This window comes from Bidens hawaiensis, unplaced genomic scaffold, assembly GCF_021521415.1.
Source record: "Bidens hawaiensis isolate Kalapana, Puna unplaced genomic scaffold, B.hawaiensis_p1.1 tig00012231_1, whole genome shotgun sequence".
Taxonomy (NCBI): domain Eukaryota; kingdom Viridiplantae; phylum Streptophyta; class Magnoliopsida; order Asterales; family Asteraceae; genus Bidens; species Bidens hawaiensis.
Window position 1 is genome coordinate 593,297 of NW_027491990.1, and position 13,141 is coordinate 606,437.

The 13,141-nt window shown below is 38.3% G+C and overlaps 1 protein-coding gene across 1 annotated transcript; it reads right to left on the reverse strand.

Moving 5' to 3' along the window:
* Nucleotides 1-760: 760 nt before the first annotated feature.
* Nucleotides 761-1,138, reverse strand: LOC143540459 (uncharacterized). The gene has a single exon (XM_077033511.1). The coding sequence runs from the start codon at nt 1,136-1,138 to the stop codon at nt 761-763; it is 378 nt and encodes a 125-aa protein (XP_076889626.1).
* Between the last annotated feature and the right edge of the window lie 12,003 nt (nt 1,139-13,141).

Consider the following 13,141-nt stretch of genomic DNA (forward strand, 5'->3'; position numbering starts at 1 on the left):
TACGCCGGAAGGCAGAAATGAAAATATATAAGCATGTTAAACGTTTCCGGTTGGCATTTTTTATAAAGGCTAAAGTCAAGAAATAAACCAAGGGCGAGAATGTTGGGTCGTATTTTGTGGTTTATGCATGTAGTTTTGGGCTTATTCTTGGCTAGTTTGGGCCTTTTTTTGTATACCGAGATCTGTTGATCTCGGTGGGCTTTTAGTTGGTTTGGGCTTAGTTGGCAGTATATATATGGAACATATGTTAACGGTTTAGGGTTGTTCGTTCATTATCATTTAACCATGCAAGTTGTTAAGGGATTAAGCACCCGACGTATAATATACGTGTGTTTTGAAGTTTCTTCGTTTTTTAGCTTGTGTTTTTGGTTGCTTTATTGAATTGGCTTGGTGATTAGTTTCCGCCTAATCATCGAGCATATTGATATCACATTGAAAGATCTGTCACGGGACTTACACTCCATCAACTCTCGAGAACGCACAACCTCTCTCTCATATTCCAAAATAAATCTGACAGAACGGGGGTGATCAAGACGTGGATCCATGCCCGGAACAAATGAATCAATCTAATAAACGGGAAGACATGGATCAATGAGACTGTTTTAACCACTTGGATGCCTCATGGACTTAGCAACATAAGTAGCACTAGTCTCGTTGGCTCTAAGAGAGATCTTACCTTCAAAATATCAACGAATGCCTTAGCAGTACGCAAGAATGGACGACCTAAAATAATAGGAACTCTCTCATCGGCCTCCATATCTTAAACCACAAAATCTATGGGAAAGACTAAATTATCGACTTTAACAAGCAAGTTTTCTGTGATCCCCCTAGGGTACTTCACCAAACGGTCAGCTAAAGACAATGACATACGGGTGGGTGTGAGTTCTCCTAGGCCTAGCTTCTCATACAATGAATAGGGCATTAAATTTATGCTAGATCCTAGGTCCGCTAATGCTTGGAACGAGGTATCCCTACCGAACAAACATGGAATAGTGAAAACGCCGGGATCGGGTAACTTTTCCGATACCTTATTGAGAACTACCGCGGAACACTTTCCGTTTAGTGGAACTGTCGAAAGCTCCTCCAGACTTTCGCTTCGATTAAGAAGATCATTCAAAAACTTGGCATATTTCGGCATATGCTGGAGGGACTTGATAAACGGAAGGTTAATCCTAAGCTACCTAAACATATCTAAGAAGTTCCCTTACTCTCTAGTAAATTTCTGATTCTTAAGATGGGCTGGATACGGGACACGAGCATGATCTATAAGCAGTGACGGCCTAACCTCTCTCGGTTTCTTCTCCTCACTTCTTCTAACTATAGGCTCACTGTTTGGGGCGGTACTTTCTACGTCTAGCCTAGGTTTCACCCTCCCAGAAGTCTCCATCAATATCTCCCCATTTATCAACGCATCTCCCTCCTCTACATCAACATCTCTCTCCGGACCTAAAACCATACCACTACAAGTGGAGATGGCATTTAACTGAGCAGCCGGATTTTGCTGAATGATACCCGAAAACTGACATGGGAGTCTCTCATCTAAACGTCGGGCTACATCACCTATGGTTCTCTGAAGATCTAAGAGTGTGGACTGGTGATTCTTAATTAGCAAATCATGATCGGTAATTTTCTTCTGAGTTTCCTGATCCCTAACTAGTATTTGCTTCATCATCTCCTCTAACCTACCAATACCACCACTCAGTTCCTGCCCACTACTCCCACCTTGACTACTTTGATCCCCACTAGACGACTTATCCTACCCCCAGTTAAGATTTGGATTTGATTGGAAACCAGGGGGTGCACCGGAGGAACGCAAATTCGAATTATAGTTATTATTTTTAAAGTTGTTCCAGTTTGAATTATTAATTCCATTAAATGCATTAGGAACCCTATTCTGCCCTCCTGGGAACTCTATCTGCTCCTCACTCAGGAACAGACAATATAAAGTCCCATGCCTCCCTCTACACAACTCATAATTATCTACCTTAGCCTTAAGTTCTTTCATATTGCGGGCTATACTCTCTAAGGTAGTAGCCACACTAGTATCCAGATTGACCTGGAGCACACCTCGGACGGATGAGGGTGTACTAGTGACGGGATTTGAATTCCCGTTACGTGGATTTTTAGCAAACTCGGATTGGGCAAAACTATCAAACAATTCATTACACTCAACCACATTTTTCTTATCCATTAATTTACCTCCAGCAGGAGAGTCGAATCGAGCCTGAGTCTCATATGTCAGCCCGTTGTAAAACTTCTCAACAAGGGCCCAAGGAGTAAGACCATGCTGTGAATAGCGGAACAACAAGTTCTGGAAACGCTCCCAAGCTTGATAGTACGGCTCATCCGGCTCCATGTGGAAAGAGTGAATTTGATCACGAAGATGAGATGCTTTGGCAGGCGGAAAGTATTTCTTTAAAAATACAGTGCGCAGTATCTCCCAAGTAGTGAATGCTCCAGTAGGTTGCGAATCGAGCCAAGTGGCTGTGTAAGGCCCCGTTCCCGGTAACCCTACTTTGGTGTTGGATTTACTCATAAACACAATTCTAACATCAGAGTTAATTTAAACTTTCGCGGAAATAATTTAAAACTTCAACATCACATTACAAACATGCATTTTTGTCATAACATACAAATTGTCTTTTCATAACATACAAATTGTCTTTACATAACATAACATAAAATAGTCTTGACACTTCATCATAGATGTCAGTCTCTTTATCTCGTGCCATGTGTCCTTCCTCAAGCTAGCTGCCTCAACCTATCTGCCTACGTGCATACTAAAAGTCAGCTATGCTGAGTGAGTTCTAGTTAATCAATTTAACATACAATACATTCCTGCCCTTACTCATACGCGTCCGAAGATATGTATCCATACCTTACTTTGCTATTACTTCTTTCACACATACTTTATATTCATGCATACATACTTACATACTTTCTCTTATAAAACCCTATGGTATACCGTAAGCTATTCTACATTAAACATCACAGATATTGTAAGGGTCTGGTCCCTACCATCACAGATATTATAAGGGTCTGGTCCCTAACATCACAGATATTATAAGGGTCTGGTCCCTAACATCACAGATATTATAAGGGTCTGGTCCCTACTGCCTCGAATAACCATACATTTATCATACATGTGTATTTTACCTGTCTCATGTATAATATATATATATATATACATGCTCATTCATACTATCATTATATAGTAATTACATCCAATACATAGTCATATACGTATCATACACTTATCAATTAAGTAAATGTATTAACTATCACATAAGAGTATGCACACAGCCCCGAAAACATTTCAAAGAGAAATGGGGCTAGAACTCACCTGGAGTCGATTTCTCTCGCCGTTAATAGTAATTCCCTTCTTTAGTTGAGCATGGCTAACTGTTTAATACATTACGCGTGTCAATTATCTATTACCACAACTACCTACATCTAAATTTATGAAACCCTCAACTAACGGGGGTCCGGGAGCAGCGCCCCTGGTAGCGGGGTCTAGGGGCGGCAGCTCCTAGCAGGGTCCAAGGGGCAGCGCCCCTGGCTGGGGTTGAGCTTTAACAAAAATGCATCAGAAAATAAATTTTATAAAATTTCGCATGGAAGAATTTCGCTTCGCATGCATGGAATTTCGCTTCGCATGAAACTGTTTCGCTTGGCTTGAAACTCGCTTCGCATGACTGTGCGATGCAAAATTACCTTTTTCGCTTCGCATGGTCATGCGATGCGAAATAACATTTTTCGCTTTGCATAGCTTATGCGATGCGAAATTCTTCTTTTTCTTCGTTTTTACCCTTTAATGGCCATTTTACTTCGTGGCTCTTCCTCAGGACCTGATTTTTACTCTTTCCCAACCTTCGACACATTCTGACCCCATGCACATGATCCTGAACCCGTCTCTCAAAGTCTAAACACCACCTTTTTATCACAAAGTGCACCCGAGAGGTTATAACTTACCAAGTTTATATCATTCTTACATTTCACAACCTGATCTATCATTATATTTGTTTGCATGCCAATTCTAACCATAAAACTTAACCATTTAAACCGAAACCTACCTTCTGCTTGTGGGTTCGAGTTCAGATCTTAGCAACTCAAGGATCTGGACGTGATTCTTGTCAGTTGAAGACACTTGAATCACCAAACTCTTCCTTAATTTAATCCCAGAATGGATACGGGTCTTGAGAGAGAGAGGGTGTGTGTTTCTTGTGTGTGTGTGTGTGTGTGTGTTGTGAAAGGAAAGGGAAGAAAGAAAAGAAATGGTTGGTCTCTATATATATAGGGGTTTCATGGGTCCCACCACTCACTCCCACTTCCAACTCTCAAATACATAACACACGATTAATTTAACGACACACAACTATTAATAAAACTTTCTGTTATTAAATGCTTAACAAAAGTTGGATGTTACAGGCTGCATGACCCGTGAGTGAAAACGGGAACAAGTGAAAAAAATCGCATCTTCATTAGCACGTTGCATGTTGAATGTTCTAAGCACACGAGTAAGACAGTTGATGTGCGCAGGTGCGTCTTCATCTTCACGGCCATGGAAAAGATTTTGCTAGGTGAGATTGGCCATGAAATAAGAGGGAATTTGACACGAGTTAGGGTTATCGATTGCGGGGGTGATGATGGATGAGTGGTCTCCAATGAAACCCTCTAAGGCTTGTAGGTAAACGGTTCGGTTGTCGGCCATTTGAATATCGGGAATGGTTCTAGGACTTGACGGTGGTGACCTGTGTGGTGATGACTTCGGTGTAAAATCTATGGTGATCAGTGATGATGAACTAGCCTCAGACTTTAATGGAAGTGGTCCTTGTGAACGAAGATGTGGCACAAACCTGAAAAACACACAAGACCAATTGAGTAGACTCTATGAAAACACTAAATTAAAACTAAGAATAAATAAAATAAACTTAAAATTAGACTAAATTAATTAGACTCCTACGACTCAAAGACAAAACAAAACAAAACAACACAAGACAAAACAGGTAGCACGCATGTAGCAAATAAATCTAATCAAAGCTAATAACGCAATCGCCAAGAGTCCCTGACAACGGCGCTAAAAACCTGAGGTGCAAAATGTAATCTAATAAAAACACGCTAATTTAGACACCAAGTAATAAATTCTAGACTTTTTAACTTAACTAAAACTAATAACTGGCAAGTGAACCGGTTGACTCTACTACAACTAAGTAAGTCCGAATATCGAACCCACGAGACTCTTTAAATTACGTAACTAGCTAATTAGACTCAACTAATATTGGCACGACTATTTGTTTGTTTAAATGGGGGGGTTGTTTTAAAATACTAAATTAAAACTAATTAAGTAAAACAAGTAAAATAAACGAAAACACAAGTGTGATTAAATCAGATGATGATGAGAAAACTACCTGGGCCAGAATCCCCTAAATTTCAGTTGTTAATTAACCAGGAAAATATTTAGTAATGGACTGGGATCGTAAAATAGACACTTAAGAGAAAACCCGAACAGGACCCCTGACCCTTCTCAAGAGACACCTATGGGTTTCTAATAAGTTTTAACGCATACCAGTATTAAAATCAAGTTTCCTTACAGTCACCTAATTAATTATGACTTAGTTACTTTATACGAAATCCTACCTTACAGCGCGGAAATCAAAGGCAGTTTAATATATTTTTTTGATTCAGCAGAAAATAATAAATAATCAAACCTAGACGGACTCCTTACGAAGAACTAAATCTTGCAAGATTAAATAATAAAAATCTATCAATAACCTAGCACTTTACAGATTTTAGGGTAGCAGAACATTTAGGTTTATTTAATTAATAATTATTATTCCTATAATCTTAATGCATATCAATCATAAAATAGTCAAAAATACAAAGTAGATGACCTAATAGCAACCTATCATAATGACAAACAATAATCAAGGCAACTATGGAATAATAACAATTAATCAAACAATCCTAAGCATCCATATGCATCAACTTAATACGATTAAACATTTTACTAAACATAAAACCATAACGATAAATAAATCCCAAATCAAATCACAACGTCAAAATAGGTTTATCGTAAGCCTAGGCAGTGTATAATGTTTAGCCTAGCATCATAAAATCAAACAAAACAATAATAAATGAAATCATGGTGAAAATAAATAAGAACGAAAGATTAAAGGCGATAAAACCCGTGATCTTCGTTCTTGATTGATAAGCACGCCACCGTATGATTCCAAACCTCCAAAACCTCCAAAAGATCACCTCTGAGCACCCAAAATCGTCCAAGCCGTCTAAGGTATTCACGTTATGTTTATGGTTAAGTTTAGGGGTGTTTATACAGACTTTCAAGGCCCACAAACTTAAAATTCATAGAAGATTCTGGAAATTTGAGCCCATGAACTTAAAATTCGTAGAAGGTTCTAGAAATCTAAGCCCATAAAATTAAAATTCGTAGAAGATTCTCTGACTCTCCCATTTGGCTTGTTTTCGCTTGTTTTTCGCCCTCTTTTCGACATGATTGAAACCCGGAACCTATAATATATAAATATGTTAGTAATATACAAATTTTAATAAAAACCGAATAAAAACTAATAAAATATTAAATAAAGTATACAAGGGATTTATATATATTTAGCATTATATCACTACCACAGGTCCTACCACTTCAGGTTCAACAACCATTGGTTCAACAACGGATCTATAAACACAAAAGATGAACGACCTACATTAGAAATATCAACATGAATTACCGGTTCATCAAATTTCCCTTTGCCCTTAGCAACTACACGATCCAGGTCATACTGCATTCTGAATTGTATCTCCTTAACACAAGCCTCACCACCATATACTTTGGTGAAAATCTTGTCATCCACAGCTGAATTCTCCAACTCTTGCTTCAGATTTATACCTAGCTTATCTTCCAAAACTGCAAAATACCTCACGTGTAGATTCAACAGATCGGCCTATTGTTTATGTCTAAGTTCACCATCCTCAATCAACTTCCTTTGATCAGCATTCTCTTTTCTCAACCTCTCATTTTCAGCAACCAAACTGTCAATCTTTATACCTTGTTCTATCACAATTCTCTTTAATGTATCGTGCTCACGAAATGTAGGGAAATCTCCAAAACATCCAGCATCTAAAGACGGAAAGCTACCAAAATCAGCAGCTTTTTCAGATGTTTGCTTATGAGAAGAATGTTGTTCAGGAGCTGGTGGTGTTTGTTGTACTATAGGCTCTTCAACAATAAACTCCAAATTAATAGGAGTCTGAAATATATCAGGTTGTTCAATGTCCGGCTCATCTATCAACTTCAACTTTGGTGATACAGCCCTCTTCGACTTCTTTTTAACCCTCAAAGCCTTCTTCTTGACAGGCTTATCAACAACAACATCAGGAACATACGACTCATCAATGTCATCAGTCGTCTTTCTTTTTCTTGAAGCAGCAGCCTTCTTTTCAAAACGGGCATGTGGATTAGCCAATGCAATACGTCTACCCTCTGAATCTGATTCTGTTTCTTCCGGATCTTTATCTGATGTGGCAGAATACACTTCTTCCTGAGTAGTTGGAGTAACCACTTCTATCATACAACCTTCTTTCGTTTCTTCTTGGGTGCCACTGGTTCATCATCTGAATCTAATTCTATCTTGATAAAACGTTTCGCACCACCAACAGGTTTATAATCTACCATCAACCGATTTTCAGTCTCCCTGACTGAATCACTGCCATCATTCCTCCACTTATTCTCATTCGGAGCAACATAGTTAGGGTTACACAAATGACCAAACAACCCCCTGAACTTTGGTATATCACTCTCCTTAACATTCTTGTAGGATGCAAGCTTCGCCAAGCTGTTTCTGGTCATATGATCTAGATAAATAGTCCCTCCTTTTTGACTTTAGGAAACACATCCTCCGCAAACATCTGCACGAATCGAGGATATTGCCACCATTGCTCTTTTCCAATGTTCAGCTTCATATGGTCAAGCACCATTCGTGAAAAATTGTACTTCAAGTTAAGACATAACGCAGCCAACCAATGCAGAAGCAATGCACAACCACATGAGCCAGAAATTTATAAGGACGAGAGAAAGTGGTCTTTCGTAATGAAAACTTGTTCAAAGTCTCTCTATAACCCATCCTAAGCATGCAGCCCTTAAACATACGTTCATCAAGATCCACAGGGTCTGTCGGCTCATCTCCAAACTCCAGAACCATTCTGATTAAGGCCTCAGTAATCACGATCTTTTGTCCTTGAACCTCTGAGTGTATATCAATACCAAATACGACTGCCTTCTTCCAAAACTCTGATACTATACTCTAATAAGGAACTGCAACATGTGTCATCTCCTTGTAGATCCTCGATCTCTTCAAATATGGCATGATTACGGCAAATTTCTCGGCTTTAGGATCCTCGTCATTAAGATAAGCACAAATATTATGCTTTTTGTCCGTAAGCTTTTCTTCCATAACCATCTAAAAGACACAAGATTAAAACATGTTAGAACCAATTTTCACAATTTTATCACAATCCGTATATGTTTTAATCATTATACAGCGGATATGTAATTTGAGCGTATAAGTATAATCACGTCGGGGGGGGGGGGCGAACTCAAAATGCATTAAAAAAAATCATAAACGGGGGACGGGCTCAAAATGGTAAATTTAGACTACGTATAAAATTTTCAGGCGAAAAACGGATACATTTACACTACTGCAAAAATAACTTGGCAGGTCGGGCTCAAATTTTGGGCCAAAAATGGGTAAATTTACACTATGTATAAAATTTTCGGATGAAAAACGGATAAATTTACACTGCTGCGCAAAAAAAAAAGGGTTCGGGGCCAACCATGGCCTTAATGAATCTTCACCATTGAAGGTGGGGAGGATGTAACACCGTGAAAATATCCCGTCCAATTTTGGGCTAAAAATGCAAATTCTAAAAGATAAAGGATCAAAAATGAAAATTATGTTTTAGTAGTTCTTCGCGCGACGCGAAGCTGGAACTGAACTACTTCGCGTGACCCAAAGTATCTAGCACATAAACCAAGGATAAAGGTTTTTCGCGCGACCCGGAGTGTTCCTTCGCGCGACGCGAAACCTCGCTAAGTAATCTGATACACGTGTCCAACTACGTGTCAACACGTGGCACGTTCTGGTAAGCTACGTGGCCTGACATGTCAGAAGAGCAGTTCGCGCGACGCGAATTGCTAGGGCTTGTCCTTCGCGCAACGCGAAAAAAGCCAAAATCAAGTATAAATAGGGCAGCTACGGGTTTGACAACTTGTTTTCGCAAAGATTTATACGAGAAACAAGGTTTTAAAGCCCTATTAAAGACCAACCGACTCATCTAATGAAGTACTGCCGAAGAGTTGCCGATATTTTCTAGTTCTTATACTCGAGTAGTCAGTTAAGGTAGGAATTATGCTTCATTTACGTTATTACATAGTTATTTAAAACCTAGTTAAGAGTATAGTCGTTAAAGGTAACTGATTTTCAAATAGTTTTTTATTTAAAATAATAACGTTACTTTCATAAAAAGTAATATTATCAAAACTATATTTTGACGGGCATGTAGTAACTGGAAGCGGAATATCATTAGTAGACTATTCTTGCCTAAGGTAAATAATTCGTACAAATCCCAATCAGCCGCGGGACATGTTTACTTACCTGGAGAAGTTTGTCAACGTGATAAAATCTATTAGGCCAAAGCATGCTATCCCAAACGTCATATGTAAATACAAGCATATTTTCATAAACGACTATAACTGTACTAAGGTTAGGTCAGACTTAAGGTCTGCTGAACAGATCAGACTTAAAGTCTTCTAAGTTGAATCAGACTTAAAGTCTGCTAATTAATCAAGACACTATCAAGGTACTTATGCAAACCTATTACAATTATAGGTTAATAGCATACTGAAAGGAGAGGTTCTTATCAACACTGAACTGACAACAACAGGTGAATACGTTAAACTTTTTACCAACTGAACTGATTTTACTATTTTAGTAAGCATGTTGTTTATTTCAAAGAGTGTGATAAATATTTGCATGAGATTACTTATCTCTAAAATCGTTATAATACAAAATAGATAACAAAAAGCAACTAAGACCGAATACACGTGTGTCTGGATCCATACATAATTGATAATTGGCATACAACACCAAGTCAGTCATAACCAGTTCTCCAACAGGGTCACATAGCCTAGGGGAAAGATTGTCTCCGAACAGGGGCTATGTAATTCGGGGAACCTTTGAATTGTGTGTCTAGGGTAGTGGTACAAATCCCAGGAATGACAGGCGTTCTTGCTGAGATTGTGAAACATAAAACTATTTTTGTATTTAACGACTGCTATAAGTTACTTTTATCAAGTCAACATTTCATCAGCACATAGCTGATGTATTTTCCAACTCTTGTAGGTAATTAAGTGCTGATAATGATAGACAAGGATTAGGAGTCATGAAGCTAAAAGATAGCTCAATTTTCAATATAATCCTTGTAATAATAATACAACAATATTTTGTAACCGAAAACTCGGGTATTTAATTCACGAGAAATTTTGTAATGTAAATTAATATTTTATATATAGAAGACTTCCACTAAAATAAACCCACTACTCTGATATGTTTACAAAACCAATTCTGTGTCACGCCCTAGGCCCTGGAAACGGGGTGTGAAATCACCATCAATGAAACTATTCCTTGTATTATTAATGCAATAATACAGTTCTAATAAAACTGAGACGTTAATTAAAACTACTAATAATTCCCACACACAACATGCCAATTAAAACGTAATCAATTACAAGAATTATTAGGAGGGTATTAGTTGTGTCTGTGAGTTTTCCTAACATGTTTTTATGGTTACAGAAAAGAGAATTAAGAATTTTTTTGACACATACCTACATACAACTGTACAAGATTGGCTAAACCGACATGACTCCAGATGCAAAATAGAAACTTTATAAGAAACTTACTACTGTCCTATGCTGATTTAGACCACCGTTACAAGTTAATTTACAATGTTAGGGGTAGCGGCGCAGCTTGTTGCCCGCTTGCCTTCTGTTTCGATGTAATCCAATAAACAATCATATATTATAGAAGCAATAAAGACCATATAACTTTATATAAAAAAAAATTTACTATGGAAACACGGTTGCCCGTCCTTGAGGAGTAACAAGTATTAAGGAATATAAGAAGTCACCAGAAATACTGAACTTTAGGCAAGATGCAAATAAATAAAGAATCAAAAGTAGGCATGTATACGGATCGTGCTCTCATGAAATGTTCGGTGGGAAGTTTGTTTATTTAATAAATGAACAAATAAAACAAAACTTTATAAATCCAAATGAACGAACACACGTTCTGCTCATTTTCAGTACCGATACCCATTTAGTGATTTTTGATATTGATATTTCCGGTATCATTACCAAGCTCCTCCATGGAAGAAGATGATAAAGGATGAACCCAAATTGGAAAGAGCCAAAGCACAAAGTTAATTCTCATTTATCTGTCAAGCTTTATATATCCAAACTAGTGGTGCACAAATCGGGTTTTTTTAAAACCTGGAACCGGGTAGGAACCGGTTTTTTAAGAACCAAGTACAAAATGGAACCGGTTCCTGTCAGGAACCGGGTAGGAACTGGACCCGACCCGGTAGGCAAATATCAGGAACCAGTGGAACAGGGTAGGGTAGGAACCGGGTCCGGTTTATACCCGAAAACCGATTCCAACGGGTTTTCCTAGTTTAAATTATTTTTGACCGTTGGAAACCGGTTCCAACGACTATTTTACCGTTTTTAGACTGTTGGAACCGGTTTTGAATGTTTATACCCACCCCCACTTACTATATGTAGACATACTAGGTTTAGAACTTGTTAACGAACTCCCCTAACTTGTTAAACACTTCAATTTCTTGTTAAACCACTTGTTAAACCACTTACCATTACCAATGGCAACCAACGACGAAGTTGTTATGGTTATCGACACCCCGAGATGCCCCGAGGTTGGGGTTCACTATGACCTGTGTGTCATGACCGATACACAGGAGATGGCGCGATTCAAATACTGCAGAAAGTTTTTGAAGGCGGCATCGAACTCCACCCTTTGAAAGCATACCAATAAGTATTGCAAGGAAAAAAAGCATTTGGATGCCAAAAAAGGAGAAGTCGGGGAGTCGTCCGGCTCTACAAGTCAAGCCCCTGTCGCCGGTAACAAAGCTTGATGGTCGTAGATGGCGGGACGAAAACAACGAACAATGGTTGCTAGTTTTAGTTTTATTCTTAATAATGTTTGTAATTAATCGTTTTGCAATAATGTTCGTTGTGTAATGTTCTATAATTATTATATGTTTAAAAGTTAGTTTAAGTGTTTAAGACAAGTTTTTTATTTAACACAAACAAATAACACTTTAAAAAACTTGTTACATTAATTAATTGATTCGTGTTACATAATACATAAATGATTAGAAAAAATACAAAAATGATTAGAACAAATACAAAAAATACAAATTAAAATTAGTCGAGTTCTACGACTTCGTCTTCTTCACCCGAAGATTCTTCTTCCATCTCTTGAATTGGACGTTCTAGTGGTACTTCATCTTCAAAGTTTGCCTTGTCTTGTATACGATCCACCGCGTCCAAATGATCCTTTAGGCAAATGCACATCTATAAGGACTCGGAAGTGAGTTTGGTTATTCGCATCGATAATATCCTTCCACTAAGTGAAAAAACCGATTCCGAAGCAACCGTTGAAGTTTGGACGCTTAGCAAGTCACGAGACATGGCGGAAAGAATAGGAAATTAGTTTTTCTTTCCTTTCCACCATGCCAAAATGTCAAGGTTGCGAACGTCCTCGACCGTTGCACCTTCTACATAGTTTGCTCCACTATATCGGCCAAGTTCACTAGTTGGTGTGTTACCCCTTTGCCGGTTAGCCGCCGACTCACGAACCGCATTCATCATGTTTATAAGCTTGTCCTTGCATGGCTTACTTGATGTTGCTTGCCTCACAAAAGTCTACTTTGAGCTTGGACCATATATTTTGAAGTAATGGTCATAGATTTCTTGAAGGGATTTGTTGAAAGAATCATTTGCTTCCGTCGACGCCATCGGATTGATCTCGTGCACACCTATGTTGTCATATAT